Raw genomic sequence first — 23,393 nt, 5'->3', positions numbered from 1 at the left:
CAATGTGTTTAAAGTATATTTAAGCATATAGAATGCTTAAAATGCTGTATGAACATCTCTAAATGCAACAGAACAGAGTTGCACTTAAATGTATTGTGTAGTCTGTACAACTGAACAAATATTTTGCCAAAATATTCCTTTACTGCTGTTAGACACTGGAGCCTTTCTGTCGTCAGGCACCCAACATATCAGCCATGACAAGCTGGTCGCCGGAGGTCATCCACTCCCTCTTCTTGTCTCCTTTACCCCTCTCTCTCTCTCTCTCTCTCTCTCTCTCTCTCTCTCTCTCTCTCTCTCTCTCTCTCTCTCTCTCTCTCTCTCTCTCTCTCTCTCTCTCTCTCTCTCTCTCTGTGTGCACAGGAGTGGCTCATGGCTGGCACGGGAACAGCTCGTGGCTCGTTCATGCAGAAAACATCTAACCTTGCTTCTTTCATTTCTACGTAGACCCTTGCCTCACTTTTCCCCCCATCATCCTGTAGATTTAGATAGTAGATATAGGACACATATATACTCTGTGCTTTCCTCAATAAAGTGGACCTCTCTTGACTTCCCTGGATTGATCCGGCTACAGAGGACGGAGGGCAGAGGGTTAGAGGAGATCGAACCTGAAGAACTGGCCACTTTGATCCAGTTTCTAACAACTGCCAAAGTAAATTGAGAAAATAATGAGATTCTCATGTATGATAATGGAAGTTTTCCCCTATTCTACTTTAAAACCAATCATATATATACGGTGTGGGTGACGTACCCAGCAAACATTCAACATAAAAAACTACTAATGTTTTGGGTCTGTTTGTTGATCATGTGGAGTGACATCACACATTTCACAAATGTAATGGTTAGCACTTTGAATGAGCAACATTCCTTATGTTTTCATAGCTGATTATTAATTAACATTTATGTTAACCTTACTATCTATAGCTATTACAGACAAATAGGGTTATAATCTAGAAAAAGAAGATCTAGGCCAGATGAAATGCCTTTATTTTGTCATATATACATATATATCTCTTCATATATACATCTACATATACATCTACATCCTTCTCTTCGCATATGCCAGCTTCTTTGTAAGATGGGGTCAGAGCACAGGGTCAGCCATTGTACAGCACCCCTGGATCTATGCTTAATTAGTAACTAATCAGAATCATATATGATTTACTGACTTTTTGTTTATTCATTATGGTTAAAGAACAAGATTTCTTTGTGCTAAAATCTTACTGCCAAGGCTCAGAGGTTATACTGTCCATCAACAGTAGGTTTTTGAGCACAAAACCATTCTTAACACTGGCATGATAAATGAATGTGACAATTAAACTGGTACAAGCCTAATCAAGCACATCTGTCATGGTTGGCTGGTCATCCAGCAGGATGTACGTATTCTGATTCCTTTGTTTTTGTTCTACTCTTCATTTGTTTATGATGGAAAATCACTTCCTTGCAGCCCCGTCTCTCGCTCCCTCTGTGTCGCCACCTTCACAAAATGTGCAGCCTACTGGGAGCGAGGCAAGCAGTCCCGACTGGGCACAGCTGCTATCTGTTTAGATGGCGAGACTTGAACAGCAGAGGCTGGAACTTAGGAGATTCGCTCTATGGCACTTGTGGACTCAGGAGCAGCAGGGAATCCGATGGAATGGAGCATTGCAAGGAAACTGGGGATAAAGGCAATTTCCCTGCCTTCTCCTTTAAGTGTGCAAGCACTTGATGGGGGACCTGTGGGTTCGGGATTCATCACTCATGTCACTCCTAGAGTTTTCCTCGAAATAAATGAGCACATAGAACACACATCCTTTTATTTACTCTCCTCTCTTTCTCACCCCCTCACATTAGGTCTTCCTTGGATATGCACACACAACCCTTGACGCTGACAAGGGAATCATCATTCCTCAGGAGTACCAAGACTTGGCAGAGGTTTTCAGTACAGTGAAGGCAACCCAGCTACCTCCCCATCATGACTGAGACTGTGCCATAATTCTGAGGGACTGAGCTGTACCACCGAGGAGTAGAGTCTATCTCCCAGGAGGAGACCCAGAGGATGGAACAGTACATCAGGGAAGCTTTGGCTCAGGGCTATATACGCCCCTCTAGCTCACGTTGGAAACAGCAGTCAGCGTTGGAAATAGCAGACCTGATCTTCTTCCATGTTTAGACAATTCTGGTTGTCTGAGGACATTGATGGAATGATGGAAAATAAAGAGTACTTCCTTGCAGCCTCGTCTCTTGCTTCCTCGGTGTCGCCACTGTCATAGTGTCTTGTGGCAAGAGGAGGTGTTGGTGCAGCTAATATGCAAGTTCCTCACAGAGTAAAGACAACAGGTATTGTATGTATGAAGGCAATTTTACACAAGATTAGCATAATCCTAATTGTACATTTAATCTGAAATAATATTGTAGATAATCATTAGAGCTGCTACAAACCACTGGAAAGTAGAGTGGTGAATGTGCAGAGAATTGTGGAGAATAAGAAGGGCCAGATACAATTATGCTTAAGTAATTTGTTTGAATTATTCAATTATCTTCTCCCCTCTCCAATTCTAATCTAAAAAAAACAGTGCGAATCAAACTTAAACTTTTATTACTTTTAATTTTCTTAATTTATCATTTTGGAGTTTAATTAGGTGTTAGTTTAGGTTAAGGACACACTGTCCAGTCTGTCAGTCAGTGGAGGGTGCCATCACCTGTACCCATTACGGTGTGTTCCTCATTGTTGGTTCTAGCTGGTCCTTGTTAGGCTGTTTTGTGGACATTGAATTAATGTTGGCATTCGGACAAGAGCGATGATTTTCTGACGGGCCATTCAATTTACACTTGACTCAAAATGAGATAATATAGACATAAAAAGCATAATGTTTTTTTTGTCTCGACAATCATCAGTCGCACACAATTGGCAGTGTGAGTTTGATGTGTTCCTAGCCTTGATGAAGAAGATGAAATATAATAAAAACAGCTCATAACATTAAAAAAGTAATTTATCTTGTTCAAACCAACAAGGCTGACAAAGACAAAATATTAAGTTTATCACAGCAGATAGACAAATATTTTTGTTGTTCCATATATATATATATATATATATATATATATATATATATATATATATATATATATATATATATATATATATAAATACACACACACACACACACACACACACACACACACACACACACACACACACATATACATACATACATACACTTCGTCTTCTGATGCAGGTCTCCTTTCCATCCCCAAGATTGGTCTCTATAGGAGGCAGATCCTTTATTGTCCTGGCCCCAACATTATGAAACACTTTACCTCAATTTATTTTTTTTATTTTTTTTACATTCTGAGTTTTGTCATGCTATCTTTACTTATTCTGGTAAAATTTACTTAATTTTACCTACAGCTTCCTTGGGTGTAGCTACAAGACATTATTAGAATCAGTGTTTTATATAGACTTGAATCATATAGAATTGTTAAGACAAGGTAATCTTTCTAATCTAGTTAGATATTGCAGTACTTCCAATTGTCTATCTAGTTTGCTACCTAGCTAGTTCATTCAAAATTTCAAGACTTCAAGCAAAGACATCATTAGGACTTTCAATAAAATAAAGAAAATTAAAAAGAAAAACTAACCTAAAGAATGTTAGCTAATTTACGTATTTGCTGAGAAAGAAAGAAAATGTTACGTGTTAAGTGTTTACACTGTAATAAAAATATAGTCTACTTACTTATGTGAGTATGTTTTATATATATAATAACCGGCTGTGCCTTTAATATGCATTTGTTATCATGTTTTGGGGCGAAACGTACGTAAACAGAAGTCTGAGGAGGGAAATTGCAACTGAGCCGTATCCAATTCGAAAGTCCGGACCAATGAAACACGACATCAAGTCCAACTCCACCCTTTGGATTTCCGGTTCTGTAACGAGAACACCTCGATAATAGTGCATTTGATAAACTATCTATTTTTTTTTATTTTGTCTATATTGTTTGTTTCTACTAAATTAGCTGGAATAACCTTCGCCCTAACTGTATTTTCAATAGAAATTAAGTAATATACGATGCGATTTATATTCGAAATATTCTCCAAATAATATCATTACTTCTGCTGACATGATTTTTGAAAATCACCATGTTCCGCTTTCTTATACTGAAGTTGTGGTACAACATGCAAGATCAACCAATACATTTTCAATTTCTAAAAACCATTAGAAAATTTAGTGGGGGCGGGGTTTACTCTTTACAATGTGGACCACTAAGCTCTCAGCTACAGCTTTGGGGTTCGCTTTCTGTTCTTTGTCCTCCATTACAGGTCAGATTCCCAGCTCCGTTGTACCGCGCAGGCCCGAAGTAGCGCAGCCGCTCTGAGGTTAGTACCCTACCGCGCAATCTCCAGCTATTTCAGCCGTGGCGCAGCCGCAACAACAAACCCGGCAGCATAGGGTTGTGAAAGGAGGAATGGAGGTTGTGTTGATACAAACAGAATGGGTTATCGTGGAGTTATCCGGCTTTTTCTGGTAGTGTCATTACTTAACAAGAATACACACCTACAATTAAATATAGCGCAGCATTTGAAGGCCTAGGCCTGTGATTAGAGTCGGGTTGATCCAGTTACGGCGGGTCTGAAATAAGTTAAAAATAGCTAACTAGCTGTATTACTAGCTTGAACCAGTAAATGGCGTGGTTAGTCTGAAATTATTCGACTTCGCTAACAGTCGCGAAGACTACATTGCCGCAAATGTTATAATACAAAATATTACTTCTCCTTCCTCATTCTTAGCTATCTTGGCTGTCATATAGCTAGCTAGAATAGTACTGACAAATTAAGTCTACATTTAGCTAGCTAGCAAGTTAGCAGGCCAGCTAGAGGGTAGCGAATATAACTTGCGAGCTAGCTAACTTTATTATCGACAGATTTAGTGTTGGTTATCTGTTTCGGTATTCAAGTATGCTTAACTAGCTGGAATATATAGGTTAAACGGAATTCGCTGATAAGGATACATTAATGTCCAGCTTGTTGTTACTTAACATACCTATGCTATACAGCTAGCTAGATAGCTTAGTCATTATGTGGAACAGAAGTGCATTTGGCTAATTGGACAATAAGCTTGGAAAATGACCGCCTTTACACTCCGTTTAGTAAAACGGAGTAGCCATACAGCCAGTAAGAGGATTTGTGACTTAGTCATACCTCAAACACCGGGGTTCGATTTTTGAAAATATGCGCATTTAGCTCGTTATCTAGCTAGCCTATAGATAACGTTAGCTAACGCTACCTAGGTTGCTATTTTAGTTGTTACTTATTGGTTGCAATACAAGCTTTTGTTATTGTGTAAAAATGCATTATAGTTAAGTTACTTTCACCAGCTACCTACCGGGGTTGATGCCCTCTAGGCTGGAGTTGGCTTCTTATTCAAGTTTTCCGGTCTATCATAAAACGCTGCTGAAGAGGCGAAATGTCACCGGCTCATGGCGATATTTATTAATGAATAGATTCAGGTCTGGCAACGTACTGTTAGATTTTAGACATATTTTAAAGGAAGTCGCATCAATTAACGAATTTTAGCATTTATTAAATTAAGAGAAAACACAAATTTCTTTATTAAAACCTGAACATTTAATCAATTAAGATTATTGAGACCTGTTTTTATATATTTGTTGTTACACTATCGGTTAACAAAGAATATATTACATTTGACAAGCAGTTATGAGTGGTTATACTGCGATGGATGTAAATGATAAACTACTGTAGCTTTCACATATTCTGGCCTTCTAAATACTGTATATTACATGAGACCGGATAAACATAACATTCAGTGTAGTACTGTATTACAATCCTGAAGTAAAAGAAAATTTTGCATTTCTTAAGTGAGATGCTGTGAATATAGAGTATGAGTCATAGGGCCCAACACAACTACAGTGTCTGGTTTCTGTTTGTATGTATTTATTGCTGCTAAATTTGACTTTTAAATGGAACTTTAAAAATAGATATAGAAAAATAATTCTTATGTAGTACTTTATCACTTTTTTCGAAGAGTCTGTTGAATCTGTGTGAATATTTGATACACCTTGTGATAATGTGTTATAATCTGGGAGTAAAATAATTTACTCTGGTAGTTTATTACTGTGCCATTGTGAATGTTGTAAGAAATTATGGACATGTGCTCAATGGCAAACTGGGTGCACGTAATGAATATTGCTCAGCTCAACAGAAACGGTGTTAAATCGGACAGTCTGGTTTTATATTATATAGAATTATAAGAACTTAGTGTATTTATTTTTTTAATTCTGTTCCTTTAAACATGACATTTGATAAACCTGAGGAAGGGCAGATTGTTCTTTCTGCTTATTTTGTTAGCCAATTAAGAAACATGTTGAATCTGACAACACATGGAACACAGTTTAAAGACAATTCAAAACCAAATATTTTGTAAATTTGGCATAATTTATGAATATGATTGACAGCTTGCTTGAGTTACAGTGGGAGATGTGCACAATTCTTGAGGGTCATTAAAGTCTTACTAAGAGTGTGACAAATAATGAAAACACTCATAAACATATATAAAATATTACACAGAATACTTGTGGACTGTATAGTCCTAATGTCACAGTTAAGAAATGTCAGTACATTTTCTTTTACTTCAGCATTGTAATACTACCCAGCACGCATGCATATATATATATATATATATATATATATAAATAAAACATAAACTAAACAAATGGACATTAATAGACGTTAATTATTTTTTTTTAATTGTTGACAGTTGGAAAGGGTGACCTTTCAGTGAAAGCAAGAATGTAAATGGGATGACTCTGCTGACCATAATTATGTTTAATTAAAAAGTATATTGGGCTTGGCAATATGAAACCTTATGCTACTTAAGTTGTAGAGAAGTATTCTTGACATTATGGCAGCATTATGCGTTGGGCATTGTGATGTCATCTGTGTTTGCATACTGCAATATTTCCCCATAATTGTATATATACACAGAATAAGGTGTATAATACCCCATGTCATTAGTGTTACATAGGGGCCCACTTAGTCTGTACACTCCAGCCAACCACATCACCACAAGCTCTTCAACAAGGGTCATCGTGTAGGCACCTGCTGCAGTGTTTCATTGAATTAAACCAAAACACTTCCAGGAGGCTCAACAGTGAGGGCTAGCTTCCCAGCCTTACCCCCCTCCAAGCTCACTTTTAAATCCGCACCTCTTTATGCACTGTGCCATTAACAAACATAACCTGAAAAATCCATGATGGCCTTTCCAGCGATTAAGGCCATATTAAATTAGTTTCAGCAGTCACGTGACCCAAGACCTTATTTCTCATGTCATAACTCCAATAAACTCTTAACTGCACCACCATTCGCAGGTTCTGCTCCCTCCCTGCTTTTGTTATTGTTGCAGCTGTTTTTATTACCACATCATTTGATCCTAACAATCATCTTATTGACCTTAGCACATTTTAAATTCCTCAACTAATCTTGTCAGCACTAGCTCCAACACCCCTCTCCCATACCATGCTATACTACTTAAATAGTGTGGCACCCCCAGATCCTTCCTTATAGCCTTATTTATAATCCTTTCTAGCCTCTCTACCACTGTTATTGGGACCTCATTCACCATCAGTGGCCATCTAATGCGAGGCAGCAGGCCATACTTCAGACACCACAATTTAAATTTACCTAGTAGGTATGATTTCTCCATACTGTTAATAGTCTTTATCAGTTCTGTCTTTAGCCCCACAACCTGCTCTTTATTATTATTGATTTCATATTAAGGCTTCAGACACACTTTAAAATCTCATATAACATTACTGTTTTACTGTAACTCTAGCATGCCGATATTCAATTTCGAGCAAGCTAATTAATGGGAGATATCGATGAAGTTTCAATTCCTCAATTAAATTTTCATTGTCCATGGACGGTTCAACTTCTTCGGCAGTGGCTGCAGGCATGCTATTAACGTTAATGTCAGCTGTAGCGGGGTACTTGGCTTTCAGGCTATTAAATATGGTACACTCTCTTTATAGATCTATTTTGCGTTTGACCAGATGTTTCCTCAGATGTTACCATGGCCAGCTTTGCATTTAAGGTTATAAATATTGCTGAGAATGTTATATTATTCAAAATATGATTGACGCCGCTTTTGGCGTTGCATTAGAACCGAAAGTTGGCACCAGTTGATTTGACGTGAATTGGTACTTGATGGTTCTAACATAATTTGGTTTGTACCCAACCTTATTTGAGAGAGGCATGCACAATGTGTACAATTTGTAACCATGCCCTAGATGTATTGATAATGTCACAGTAATGAAATGCCACAGTAATTTTAATTCAGGAGTCTTAATACGCTGCGTTTTTTTCTCTGTGCCAGATTTAACAGACAATTTTATAACCACGGTAAAGCTAAGGCAAAGGTTTATTTTTTTTTTATTATTATTTTTTTTTATTATTATTATTTAACAAACAAAAAAACAGAAACATGTTTCCAGCCGTAGTCGACATTGACATGTTAACAATTTGATACTTTAAAACTCCAGAATTTGTCATGTAATTCTCTGTGAAATATATTTATAATGCAATAAAGACTTGCTCATCGTTAGGTAACATTTAGCCTCATCATCAGTAGCGTTTTAAGTCAGAGTGGAAAATATTTTTAAATAATCAGGTTAATGGTAAGACCACTTCATCCTTGTGGTTATTGCTCATTTTACCCAAGTACTGCTTTAATAATAAATGTTGGCTAGCTGCTTGGCGTGTACTTGGTCCATTACTTGCCATACTCGTAACTGGCAGAGTCCAAATCCTAATGAATATTATGTAAAATGTGTTATGCAAATCTTTCTATAACGGTGTATTTTATAGTACTCTGAGGCCATATCAGAGGAGATGGCTTTGTCAGTTTTGATCAGCAAGCTGTAGTGAAACTTCATGAAATAGGCCTCAACTGTTGCACATCAACTGACAAATTTTGTAGCCTAAAAAGACATCATTCAAATTACATGAAAAACTAGTAGTGGATGAACTTTTGAAATGTATTATTTTTGTTCTTTCCTGCTTGTAACTTAAGTTCCACCACAGCATAACTCTAACAGTCTGTAGAAGAACTTGAATTAGTAACATATAAAAAGATTTTAGGTTACGCTTCTAAGGTGGTTGTAAACCTAGGGCATTGTAAAGTTCCATTCCTCTGTTTGCACGGAAGGTGTAGTTGGACTTATCTTCACCTTTTACATATTTTGGCACTTCATTCTTAGTTTCTTTCTCCCTTACTCTGAGGGAAAAAAAAACAATTTTTGAACCACTGCTAATTTCACCTGGAATCATACTGAAAAATAATGTATTAAAAATGATCAAAACTAAACATATCTTAGTCCTGTAACAGTATGGAGCAGGCATATTGGAAAACGACCATCACTTCCTTAGTTTAAAAGTTAGGTTATGCTGGAAGTTATGTACATGATGTCATTCCAATTTGAACGTAAATATGTAAATGCACACTTCATGCTGTTTAACAAACTTTATTTAGTAATGAAATTGTCTTAATATTGTTTAATGTATGTTAAAAAATGAAGATTCGGTTGAGAAGAAATGGTTTTCAATTCTTGGCAGCTACATTAGCTTTGTATCTCCAGTGCAAAAGTAATAAATAAAATGTCTGATACCCAGCATGTACAGGCTAATAGTTTACATTGGGAGTAAATGGAAAATATTCTAAATGAGATTTTTTGCTAAACCATTCATTAACCTCTTGTTAGCTGCTATTCTGGTTTAAATATTACTTCTGTTAATGGATCACTAGTTTGTATCTCTGATCATAAACTTATTGAAGCCACTGCTAGCATCTTAGTCACTCGGCCATGCACTAAATCCCTCATCTCTTTCTGTAATATCAAAGCTGTTGACCCTCTCACTTTCTCTGCTCACCACTACTCCTCTCCCCTGATGTCTTTTTCAAAGCTTTCATCTCCTGATGATATTCTCTCTATAAATAATGTTTCCATCTCTGATTGTAGCACCTCTCAAGGCCAGGCAGGTTCCCTCTGGTCGTTCTTCTCCATGGTTTACCCCTGAGTTCTGTATCTCGAAAACCAAAGGTTGGCGCCTTGAGTGCCTCTAAGAGAACTGGTCTCACTGTTCATAAAGTAGCCTATTCCGACCATATGTTTATAGGTCAGCTCTAAATACTGCCACTCATACTTTATTTCCTCTGTTATCATTTGTTTTGGACATGAGACCAAAACACACTTTTCCACTATTAATCAGGTCCTTCACCCTCCATCTTCCTCTCCATCTGGTACTGTTGAACAATGTGAAGGTTTTCTTAGAGACTTTACAGAAAAAATAACAAATTACTAACACAGTTCTTGAATGGTTCTCATCCTATATTTTAAATAGAACATTATATATTGTTTTAGGTAAACAAAATCGCACACTGTTACCATCACTCAAGGTGTTCCCCAAGGATCTGTTCTTGGCCTTCTCCTGTTCATTATCTATATGCTACCCTTTGGTCAGATTATCTGCAGGCATGGTCTTCATTTCTACTGTTATGCGGATAACACTCAGATCTATATTAACACCAAGGCTAACACTACCCTACCACCTCCTGTTTTACTCTCCTGTATCCAAGATCTCAAGCAGTAGATGAACATAAACTTCTTGAAACTCAATTCTGATAAAATTTCTACTTATTGGCCCAAAATTCTCTAATCTTAAATTATATCTGGATGGTATCTTGATTAGCTCCTCATCCAAGGTTAGGAACCTTTAGACTACTCTGACTCCTCTCTCTTTGGAACCCCACATCAAGTTCCTGGTCAAAAATGCCTTTTTTCACCTCTGTAATATTGCTAGGCATTGACCCATGTTCTCCACACATGATGCTGAGACCTTGGTTTATGCCTTCATCACCTCCTATCCTGATTACTGTAACTCTCTTCATTAGCATCCCTAACAAAGCCATCCGTTCACTTCAATATCTCCAAAACTCAGCCGCAAGAATCCTCCTTCGTATAAGGAAATCAGTCCACATCATTCCTAGTCTACATCAGCTACACTGGCTCCCCATCCCTGAACACTTTCAGTTCAAAATCCTCCTCCTTACATTCAAAGCTCTGCAACGGTCTTGCACCTCCCTAACTAGCTTAACTCTTTACAACCCTTACTTCCCCACCCGTAAAACTTCGGTCCTCTAATGCAGGTCCTCCTTTCCATCCCCAAGTTTATACTGGTGTCTGTAGGAGGCAGATCCTTTAGTGTCATGGCCCCAAAACTATGGAACACTATTTCAATCTCTGTTTCTGCTCCACACTCCTTCAAATCTCATCTTAAAACATATCTCTTTTCCCAACACTTTTCATAACTTCTTTTCTTATCTGTATCTGTTAGTGTTGTCTCAATTTTTTTTTTTTTCCTCCTCCATAACTGTCGTTGTTGTTATTAATCATCAGATATCACTTTTTCTGGTGGTATGGCTATGTTTTTGTTGTTTGGTTTGTTTTTAAGTCATTGAGTGTGTTTACATGCACTTAATAATCCAATTACTGCAGAAAATCAGATTTTGTCAGTAATCTGATCAATGCATTTACATTTTCAGATTTCTACTTTGCAACCAACCAATAATTTCACAGAATGATGTGATGTAAACTTCAAACATCCTGCCATGGCTTTTTGGTAAACATGGCTCAGCTTTACTGGCAAATATGTATCTTTGCCTACTAATGGTTACTAATACTGTGCAGTTAAAAATTTTAATTTCCCTAAGCATGTACTGCATTTCAGAGTCTCCCCAAAAGTGTTTAATAACCATTTCACGGGCCCTGTGTTTAATTCTGCTAACTGCTTCCGGGACAGCTCCGGTTATGTTTGCAAGCATGTGCAGCCTGAGAAATCCACAAGAAATCACAGTACAGGTATATAGGCACAGAAAAATCTCATTACTGAGCTAAAAATCTAGCTCTCTTAATCGGATTTCTTAATTTGATTTCTGGGCCATACCCCGATTAAATTATGATTTTTTTTTTTTTCCCCAGACACATCCCATATATAAATAGCTGTTTAATAGTTTTGAAGCGTTGTGTGATGAGGTTTGTATAGAGTGCCTGAAATGGAACTGGAAAATGAAATGGACTTGGACACCTCTTGATGACAGCATCAAAACAATGTGGCAAGTTATATATTTTTTTGGCTTCCTCAGAAAGAATGTTCTTTACTGTGCTCTGTTTGTGGTGGAGACCATGTTCCCCTCCAATGTCAAATCCCTTAATATGGTTGTTCATGTTTATTTGCCATTTGTAAGTATTAAAAAAAATAAAAATAATAATAATAAAAAAACAACAACTTTGTAATTCAAATGTGGAGCTTGGGTGGGATGTATGAAAGCACACCAACATCTGTAGTCTTCTTTGTGTTCAACAGCAGGTGTTTGTGGCTGTGCCAGGTCCCCATCTGTTTGACTGTCCTTTCTGTATGCAGTGTCATCACCACTACTATATCTTTAAGGAACACTCTGTAATAGGCATTGGTAGTAGTCAATGCTTTGTGCCAAAATTGGCCTAAAACATCAATCAGAAGTAGCCAGAAATCATCCCAATGTTGTTATGCCAAAAATTGGTCCCTTGAATTTGGCATTTCTTTCTAGTACAACACCTCAGTTTAAACTTGTGGAGGAATTGGTAATTAACTGAATTAGTTTTGTTGGAATAGGGAAATGACCACAATGTGCAACAACAGACTGAGAAGCACTGATTTTATACTTTCTGACACAGCAGCCATTTTAGGATACTTTGTATTATATAACAGGAAGTTGTATGTATTGGCTGGTGTATGTGGTGGTGTCCTTTTTTGCCCTCCCTTTGTGCCTTCTATTGATTGCTCATAGGCGCATACCTGAATGCATTTGCTTGGCATAGTGGTTAGCATGTGTGCTCTTTATATTTTGTATACATGGCCTTTTAAAACATGCTTCCAGTATAAGATAACTTCAGATTTTGTCATAGAGAATTCAATTACCATCAAGCAAGTGCATGATATAAAGAGTATATAGAATGTTAGTTCTTTATTTACTTCCTTGTGTCTTTGTACAAAAACACATGTTCCTTTCCTGCGTGACCTAACACAAAATATGCAAGCCTTTAGTTACCACAGCATGCACGTTACTCACAAACCAATGTTACTGAATAGACAGCTAACAACCTCCACTTGAGTACCAAGGTGTTGGGGGTGGGGGCTGGGGTGGGATATCAAATTACTTCACAAAGAAAAACTCCCTGAGCATCCTCTGGCCAACAACGGTCACCACAATAATGACAATTTTAAGAGAAAAATTGAAAATTTAAAAACAAGCAGTTAATATCTAGTCCAATTTTCTAGAGGTCCTAGTCTTGTCTTGATGGTGTGTGTGTGTATCCAAAACTCATCCCACAAGTAGTTGGCTTGGGGTAGGGGTATAGTCGGCTACAGCAGGGGACATCGGTGGGTGGTGGTAGTAGCCATGGCAGCTGAGACGGGTTGAGACTCAGTAACATGACATCAGGAGTAGGTGTACCTACCCCTATGTCCAGCTACGAGGGTGTGTAAATGAGGAAACTATAATGCGCAAAGATGGACCCCAGCAGATCTAGCTATGGCAGCACAGCTAAAAGTATAGAGCCAGAAGGAAATACGGGCATGAATGTGGTACAATTAGTGGTACAGCCAGATAGTAAGGCATTACAGTAGTCCAATATATTATAATAAATGTATGGACTAGCTTTTCTGCATCATGTCAGGAGCACATGCTCTTAATCTTTGAAAGGTGGGGAAAGGCAGTCCTAGGAATATTATTTAAATGAGTTCGAACGAGAGACTGGGTTCCCTAATAACTCCAAGATCTTTAGCTGTTAGAAAAGATGTGATTGGGAGACCATTTAGGTTCACTGAGTAATTAGAGCATGAGGATCTGGCTGTCTCTGGGCCTAATAGAAGCACCTCTGTTTTGTCGGGATTAAGTGAGAGAAAGTTCCTCAACATCCAGTGTCTAACGTCCTTTATGCATTCATCAATAATACTAAGATAATATAGGTCCTCTCGTTTGGCCGAGACATATAGATGAGTATCCTCAGTGTAGCAGTGGTAACTAGAACAGTGTTTTACATATAATGTCACCTAGAGGTAGCATTTATAAAGAAAAAAACAAAGGCCCTAAAACAGATCCTTGTGGAACACAATAGCTAACCTTCTTGTATGCTGAGAAGTCTCCATTTATGTTAACAAACTGGTAGCGGACAGGTAGATACGATTTAAACCAGGAAAGGGCTATTCTCCCTAATCCCAACAACATTTTTTGAGTATCTAGTAAATGTTGTGATCTATAGTGTCAAATGCTGCACTCAGATCAAGCAAAATAAGCTAAGAGAGATAGCCCTGGTCAGTAGCCAACAACAGGTCATTACTTTAATTAGTGCTGTATTCTTACTGTGATTAAGTCTAAACCCTGGTTGAAAGACTTCAAGTATCTGGTTCTGATTCAAATATGAGCTTAGCTGCTGAGCTACAGTTTTTTTCTAGGATCTTGGAAATTAATAGAAGGTTCGAGATCAGTTTGAACAGCTGACATGGGTCAAGGTTAGAATTTTTGATAAGTAGTCTGATTACTGCTAATTGAATGATTTAGGAAAGTAGCCAAGGTTCAAGGAGGCGTTTATTCAATTTATTCAAGGTTCAGTTACTGCAGATAGGATTTCCTTAAGAAATTGTGTGGGCAGTGAATTTAGTAGAATTTTACCCATTTGCCCCATGAGGGCTGTAGTACTGGAGTTGAGGGCTTGCTAACTTCCCCTAAGGCAATCAGAGCTTGTACTTCTAGTTCCTTGATGGGTCTAACCCTTTCTAAGGTCTGGATGCACATTTCTAGTGGTAAAATCTTCATCAGACTAGCCATTAATCTACACTTCTCACAGACACAAATTTTGATAACGACAGATGAAGAATAACTAAACATGTTGCACTCTGTGCACTGAAGGAGAACAGAAGCAGCCATGATAGAAAAGCAAAAAGTTAACATTATGTTTTTGGTAGTTCTTTGGATGTAGTTTGTGATGCCTGGATGTGAATGAATGTCTTGACCCAAAGTGTTATCTACAATTTGAATCCTGAATGATTGTTGTGCTGTATGTACAATTTCAGATAAATGGTGTTAAACTGAACAAGTACAAATCATTCAAAAACTGATCTTAAAACTCGAGATGCACTTGGGGGTTAATGGAATGTTTTATGTGAAGACACCTAAAAGTTTAAATTGCTTCTAAAGGAAAATGATAGACCTGGCATCACAACTTATGGAAAGAAATTTATCTGGCATATTTGTCATTTTCCAAACCAAATGTTACCATATATTTGAATGGTGAAAAATGGCTGCGCTTCCGCTGTGACTGTGTCTGGACATTTGCAAGGTAAGGGTTAGCAAATAAAGCAGCCCCTGTGTGGACGGAATTAGTTTTTTCGGGGGGGGGGGGGGGGGGGACATAATTGTATCACAGGGCATCTGTAATATTTTATGACTGATTTGCAGTGACTAAGAAAGTAGGCAGTGGTAGCTCAGTGGCTGACTAATAGTACTTGACTAATAATCTGAAGGTTTCCAGTTCAAACCAAGTTTTCACTGCCAAGTTGCCCCTGTTGGACCCCTGAGCAAGGCCCTTAACCCTTAATTGCTTAAGTTGTAGTCAGTCATAATTGTAAGTCGCTTTGGATAAAAGCATCAGCTAAATGCTGTAAATGTAAATCTCAGTATAAATGACAGAGATGGGAGTGGCTACTCAATTTGTTTATTGTCATCATGCAAAAACAATCCCTAAGTAATTCACATGGCTCCTGATGATCATTAAAACATTTATTTCTGCATGAACCAGGAGACTTGGATTTGGTCTAAATTCCTCACTGATCTCTTTGATCCTACACATGTCTTCTATCCAAAATGTAGATATGTAATAAAACATCTTGGGTTTTAACATAAGCAGGCTACATACATGACTTAGGCTAGGGCTTTTCTTGGAAACTATATTTCTTTCTGCAGAGAAGAGATGCTTGGAAAATTTTTGATGTGGCAGGTACACACCTGTACCAATAAGAATTTGCAAGAACAACCAGAGAAGGAAACTTTGCCCCATTTGCTTTCCACCATTGCAGAGGACCTGCCCTTTTAGGCAGAAGCTTTTCCTCAAAATATCAGGGAATCTCTTGACTCACTAAATGACATTTGCCATGTCCACACAGTCATTCTATATGGATGTTTCTTCTGAGTTTGGCCTAAGCAATGAGTCCAGCAAAGATACAGGCCACTTCCCTGTAACATGCTGATGCTTCTGTTTCTCTGTCACTCTCCTCTGCTTCTAGTGCAAGGTCTTGCACTTTCACCAGCAGTCTCAGGTTTTCATATGAGAACAGGAATTTCAGTCTATGAAACCTGAGTTCCATGGCAGTTGCAGTTAAACCAGTGTTTGCAGCAGCATCTCAACCTCTCAACTTATTGAGATTTCTTGTGCTACAGCAGCCTTAAATGCCTACACATAGGTGTTGTCAAAGATTGCATTCTGTGTGGACTTCAGTCCTTTAATGAGTGCAGGTAGAGAGGAGAGGGTAATGTATGACCTTCCGCTAAGATGAACAGTATCACACTCAAAGAACTCAAGAGCTTGTTTTAGCTCCTCAAGCAGGTGCCACTATTCAGCTTTAAAGTCAAGGAAATGCTCTTTATGTAGCTTCAGGGTCTTCAGCTCTAACAGGCCACCTTTTCTCTATTAGGTAGCTTATCATGTAATATATGAGCTATTTCATGTCACGCTAACATCTTGAATCAGTTTGTGTTGCCCATTTGGTTTTTTTTGGGTTTTTTTGAGTTGGCTTTTTAAAAATGTTCCATGAAGCACCTTGCAGCTCTAATTGTTATGGTAGTTTGTGGATTCTTGAGTGTGTCATTTACCACTAACTAATATGTGGCCAGAACTGTGGATTGAAGATATCCCATCTTCAATCCTATATATTTTAACTGAATGCACTATAATTTCATCTCTGCTTATAGCTTTCTGTGTTTCCCAGAACAGTGATGAAATGTTATATCTTATTTAATTCTATGAAGTTTTTTGGATATCAAGTCACACACAGCTTTATCAGCCAGTAGTCTAATTTGTTAAAAGCATTTAAGAGGAAATGTGAGATCTAGTAACACAGGGGCATGATCCGATTCAGTTATAGTTGAATATTCAAATTTTGTGACAGGGCAAAATGTTTCCATCAATAAAGAAGTAATTATTCAACTCTATCAGTGATGTACTGGGGAAAAGGAGTTTGATTCTGGGAATAAAAAACTCCAAAGGGTCAACAATCCATACAGACTGATATTGTCTTGGCCATTTTTGAAGGGTTAGAATTCAAACAGTGTAATGCTGAATTAACTACATAGTTCAGCTCACAAAACTTGATATTGAAGAGAAATTTATAGAAGAAAATCTATGAGCAGCATTTATATTAACCAGAACTACAGGTTTATGGAAAAGAAGTCTGGATACTATAACAAAACATTCCTGTGGGACTGATGTACCTGTGATTGTATTGAACTGGATTTTATTATCTAACAATATGTACATTCCATGCAATTTGGAGTTGAAGTTTGCCTGGAACACATGGCCCTCCCATGATTTTCTGAGCCTAACTTGATCTTTTACAATTTCCCATCTTAAATTTTAAGATGATTAAAAATCCTTGCCCTTTTATACAGGTCCATTGAATCATAATTTTACAGCTACTGAATCATACTCCTGCCTTACTTGTATTCCTTTCTGCATTTTCAGTGGAAAAGGTGAATAAAGTTGTAAAAGTCTAAGGGTGTCCCTTCCAAAAATGCTGTCTTAATTCCTGAACACAAACAAAACAAACTAAGCCTATACTTGTTCCTCTCCCTAATGGAAAAACGTTTCGGACCTAGGTCCTTCATCAGCTGTGCAAGCAAAGTACTTGAGTGCTTCAAAGTGAAGAAGGTTCAGTGGCTTCTAGCATGGCCTACTATGTTTGCATCGTAAATAACTGGATGTTTCCATTCATGGTTGGAAAAATTTGTAATCCTGCTACAAATCATAAGTTTTAATGAATGTGCATTAGAGAATGCATATTATTTCTTTACAGTATTAAAGTATTTTCCCTAGCATAACCTTTTAGCCTAATAGTAATTAAGCTATTTTTTAGCCTTTAACAATTAAGCTGTAATGAAGCTAATATTGTCTTATAGTAAGTTGTTTTGGTAAAACACTTGCACACTCAATGTACAGTGACTGATTAATTTTTGTGCATTTGGAGAGGTTTTTGGGCACTTTGGAGATGTCTAGGATATCTAGCGGAAAATTCTGTATAGCCCCTGCATAATTTAATGTATATGCTCAGAATTATTATCTTTATTTGATAAGACCCCAGTGAATCAGAAAATGCAGAGAATTGAATTGCCAGCATCCAAACATACATTATAAATTCCCAAAATAAAAGGTGCTTTTTGTGAGGTGGGTTTTTTTTTTGTTTGTTTTTTTTGTTTTTGTTTTTTTAAATATATATTTTCTTCTGTATTAGATGAGCTCAAAAAGCCTGTGAATTAATGTCTTGGCCCAAGTGTCTACTACATGTTGAATCCTGAATTATCAATCTGCTGTATGTTCAATTTCAGATAACTAGTGTTAGTGTACAAGTACAAATTGTTAAAAAAAATAAATAAATTGTAAAATTGGATGTGCACTTAGGAGCAGTGCTAACCAGGAATGACAAATGGAAGAATGTTAAACAGAGGAAGTGCATAGGAATATAGAATACTATACCTGAAGTTATTCCAGGGAAGCTGGACTTACCTAAATTAAATGGGATGAGCAATCAAATTCTACAAATGAAAATAATTATTGGGCAGTACATAGAGACTGGCACCAATGCAGAGATATCAATAAAAAGACAGCTTACTTTATTTGCTGAGTTTTTAGGTCCCATCCGCTCATGCGTCGAAGGAGATTACATTGTGTTATTCCAGTTCGGAATGACCTGAGCATAATTCCAACATTCAATAGCATTGACAATAACTGTTTGAAGGTTGAGATGAAACAACAACAAGCCAGTTCTGCTCAGAACTGCTCTGCATTCTGTAGAAGTAAGCAAGACCCCTGAGGACATCAGCAGGTGTACTTCAGTAACTAGATGCTTCTGTAAACTATTGCCTACTGATGGGCACTTAGTTTATGATTTGGTATCGGTATTTCCAACTCCATGAACAATGAAGAGACAAACTAATGTTAATGTGGTTTGACAAGCAAACTACGGGTGCAGACAAAATTACATTAAACAGAGATGACAGACAAATTAACAAACTAAACACAATTCTAAGTACTCATATTTTTCTCATGCAAGCTTCTGGAGTTTTAAGATTCCTAATCAACCATTATTTTAACCTTTTCTTCTAAGCATGCCCAGGAAAAGTTTTTGTTTTTGTTTTTCTAAACACATGATAGAATTTCTCCAGGTCCAGTATACTGTGAAACATCTTAAACTTTGTAATGTTTCTAAGTTGTAAGAAACTACTCCTTACCACAGAATTGATTCGTTTATCAAATCTGAGGTTTGAGTCAAAGACAACAACTAGATTTTTCACGGAGGATTTAACACACATGGACAAATAACCATGATTATTGGGAATGCTGTTAATGCAGTGGGGAACACCAAAAATAATAACCTCTAACTTGCCCTCATTCAGCTGGTAAAATTGATAGCCATCCACTTCTTAATGTCTTTAAGACAGTTGTTAATAAACACTAAGCTGTCATTATTGGGTCTGATGGAAAGGTACTGTTGTATATCATCAGCCTCAAAAATGAAATCTGTCATTGTGTGTCCTAATAATTTGTCCTAGTGGTAGCATATAGTAAAAAAAAAAAAGGATGGGCCCTAATATGGGCCCTTGTGGAACACCGCAAGTCACATCAGTTGTTGAGGAGAAAAATTTACTGAAAACGTTCCGTGTTTGAAAGGACCTAAACCATCTCAGGACCACTCCCTGTAACCCTACCCATTCTTCTCATTGAAAAATGAGTATAAGCATGATCCACTGTATTAAAAGCAAAGCTTGCATCCAATAAGGATGGCACAGTTTTTTAAGTCAACAGAAAGTAAAAGGTCATTTGCACCTTAAGGAGGGCAAATTTAGTGCTGTGCATAGCCTTAAAACCCAGACTGAAAAATCTCAAAAAATGCTATCACTGAAAATGTTAAAAGTTGACAGTAAACAACCTTTTCTGGTAATTTTAGCTAAAAATGGCAATTTGGAAATTGGACAATAATTATTGACCAGCTCTGCCCTTCTACAGGCCTGTCTAATTGACTTATTGGCTATATTTAAATAGGGCTGAACTTTAGGTCTGAAACAGGAGCAGGGCACTGCCCCACTAAAAGCTGAGCTTAACACTTTTTTGGCCTATGATCAGAGAAACTAGTCTCTTCAATGTGTAAATTGTCAATAACAAAACCAGTTGAAAATGCCAGGAGTATGCCCTTGCACATGGGTAAGTTCATGAATGTGTTGAATAAAATTTACAAAGTCCAAAAGCTGATTAACCTGATATTTAACAGGGCAGTAGACATGAATATTAAAATCACCCATAAGTAAAATTCTATCAGACATGGATACAATCAAGGCAAGTAATTCAGAAAATGTAATGATAAGTTCTGTGTAGTTTAGGAAATTGATATACTATTGCACAGAGTAACTGAAAAATAGTGAGCCTTAAAACAACTTTAAAACAGCTTTGAAACACAAAGCTATAAACATCTCAAAATATAACATTTGAGGTTCATTTAAAGTTGAAATGTTGTAATAACTAGTATTCTCCACACCCCATAAGAGCCAATTCATTTTATTGCTCATTAAAACTTTTAATTCAAACAATTCAACTATGGAGCCCCAAACAAGAAATTGATTTTTTTTTTTTGTTGATAACTCCTTTATCTACTCTTTCTGTCATTCATTACAATGGATCTCATCTCTCCAACCCTTATATCATTTTTCATCTCTCCATCATCTGCTAGAAACCCAATAATTTTAGCAGTAACTTAATTTTTCAGCTTCAGTCTTCAAACATTGTAAAAAAGACTGAATGGCTGACCCCTTCATTTAATGCGGATTGCACTCATCTATCTACATTTTCTTTCCTTTTTCCTAAAAGCCCTTCAGTTTTCAGTTTAGAGCCACTAAATTTGATATACTGATTGAATTACTAGGTCCAAGTATGAAAGTGCATTTCATACTGATGTCGCTCATTTGTCTACCTTTTTATTCATGCCTTCATTCTCCCAATGGAAACACAGATTTTAGAAATCCCAGAAGCTCGCGCTCTCTCTCTCTCTCTCATTCATATATATATATATATATAATGAGTCATCAAACCTCAAATCCAAAGATGAAATTGTTTATTTTTTAATTTTGAGTCAAGAGCTGACCCAAATCACCAAACAGCATTTTATCCTGGTGGCACTAATTTAGTTAATCCTTTTATTCATCCCTCCATATTCCTATGGGAATCCAATGATTTTGATAAACATTTAATTTTTAAGGTACAATCATCAATCATAATACTCTATATAATATTTATATTCAATTCAGTGCATATCTGCACTTCATACAGATAGCGTCACTGATGTTTAAAATAGATTTTTTATACTGTTACAATGGGCTTCGGCAAACCAACTTGGTTTGTTTTTTGGTTTTTTTTTGCAACTCGGAGTGATTTTGGTTCTTATTCTGTATTCTGTATAGGCTGTTATCACAGTTCAGCTTTATGATTTTCAGCCATTACAGTAAATGAAAGGCATACTTTGTAGGAGAATTCAGAAAGTATGAAATTTGTTTTTTTAATTTAAAAATGTTGGAATCTGGTTTGCTGGATAGCATAGTGGTCCATTGGTTTTGCTCTTGCAAAAGCCCTACAGACATAAAATGTGTTTCTCAAAAGATATTATTTGCAAAGTATTTGCAAAGCCCTCTCATAGTTGACAGAAAACCAGCTCATCAATTTTAATGCTAATCAAGGATTTAATCTAGTATGGCAAGTGAAACTACCTTTAAGTCATCTTAGCCAAACCTTACAAAAGCTTGTGGGTTTGTCATCTTGTCTTCAATCCAATTTTATAGTACAGTTAAGTACATACAGTGGGGAAAATAATTATTTGATCCCCTGCTGATTTTGTAAGTTTACCCCCTTACAAAGACATGAACGGTTTCTTGAAGGTTGACTTTCACAGAGAGACAGAATATCAACCAAAAAAAAAAATTTTTAAATAATTGAATAACAGTTATAAATTAATTTCTATTTGATTAAGTGGAATAAGTATTTGATCCCCTACCAGCCAGCAAGAAATCTGACCCCCACAGACTGGTTATGTATCCATGAGACACACAAATTAGTCCTGTCCCTTTTAAGAAAGTACTCTTAATCTCACCTCATTATGTATATAAAAGACATAATGTGACACCTGTCACAGAATCAGTCTTTTCCCGTTCAAACTTCTTGACCACCATGGCTGAGACCAAAGAGCTGTCAAAGGACGTCAGGGACAAGATTGTAGACTTGCAAAAGGCTGGAATGGGCTACAAGAACATCAGCAAGAAGCTTGTTTGAGAAAGAGACCACTGTTGGCACGATAATTTAAAAATGGAAGAAATACAAGATAACAGTCAATCGCCCTCACTCTGGAGCTCCATGCAATATCTCACCTGGTGGGGTAAGGATGATTCTGAGAAAGGTGAGGTGTAAGCCCAGAATTACATGGGAGGAGCTGGGAGCACAGTCACCAAGAAAACCATTAGTAACACACTTTACCATAATGCATTGAGATCCTGCAGTGCCCTCAAAGTCCCTCTGCTTAAGAAGGCTCATGTGCAGGCCCGTCTAAAGTTTGCCAATGAACACCTGAATGATTCAGAGAAGGAATGGGAGAGTGTGAATGTGGTCAGATGAGACCAAAATTGAGCTCTTTGGCTCAATTTAATTTACAGAGTAAATTAAATTTATGATCTTGACTCATCGTTTTTGGAGGCAGAGAAATGCTGGATATGACACCAAGAACACCATCCCCACTGTCAAACATGGAGGTGGAAACATTCTGCTTTGGGGCTGTTTCTCTGCTAAGGGTACTGAAAGACTACTGCATTGAGGGGCTGATGAATAGGGCCATGTACCGTAGAATCTTGAATGAGAACCTCCTGGCCTCAGCCAGAACACCGAAGATGGTTCGTGGATGGGTCATCCAGCATGACAATAACCCAAAACATACGGCCAAGGCAACAAAAGAGTGGCTTAAGAAGAAGCACATTAAGATCCTGGAGTGGCCTAGCCAGTCTCTGGAC

The 23,393-nt window shown here is 37.3% G+C and overlaps 1 protein-coding gene and 1 long non-coding RNA gene across 7 annotated transcripts in view; one reads left to right on the top strand and one right to left on the bottom strand.

Annotated features, from left to right (window-relative positions):
- Nucleotides 1-963: 963 nt before the first annotated feature.
- Nucleotides 964-6,614, bottom strand: LOC113591006. 3 transcript variants are annotated; one of them, XR_004777146.1, is made up of 5 exons: nt 5,358-6,614; nt 3,793-3,901; nt 3,190-3,240; nt 2,679-2,732; nt 964-2,295 (listed from the first exon to the last, which is right to left on the bottom strand). It is a non-coding gene; the product is annotated as an uncharacterized LOC113591006 (long non-coding RNA). The 3 variants fall into 3 exon arrangements; XR_003412156.2 differs by having other exon boundaries at nt 964-2,732; nt 5,358-6,611; XR_004777145.1 differs by having other exon boundaries at nt 964-2,732; nt 3,194-3,240; nt 5,358-6,611.
- The window catches only part of nrf1 (nuclear respiratory factor 1), a 43,315-nt gene continuing 23,833 nt past the window's right edge, over nt 3,912-23,393 (top strand). The window contains exons 1-2 of one of the 4 annotated variants that reach the window (XM_027031355.2): nt 7,416-11,904; nt 12,025-12,158. In XM_027031355.2, the coding sequence (XP_026887156.2) occupies nt 12,137-12,158 (22 nt within the window). In that variant the 5' untranslated portion in view covers nt 7,416-11,904; nt 12,025-12,136. Of the gene's footprint in view, nt 4,352-4,399; nt 4,500-7,415; nt 12,159-23,393 lie in introns of those variants that run through there. The other 3 variants (XM_027031356.2, XM_027031357.2, XM_027031354.2) reach the window with 3 other exon arrangements.

Source organism: Electrophorus electricus, chromosome 2 (genome assembly GCF_013358815.1).
Source record: "Electrophorus electricus isolate fEleEle1 chromosome 2, fEleEle1.pri, whole genome shotgun sequence".
In the NCBI taxonomy this organism is placed as follows: Eukaryota; Metazoa; Chordata; class Actinopteri; order Gymnotiformes; family Gymnotidae; genus Electrophorus; species Electrophorus electricus.
The sequence above is the reverse complement of the archived record's forward strand: the minus strand, read 5'-3'. Positions and strand labels throughout refer to the sequence as shown.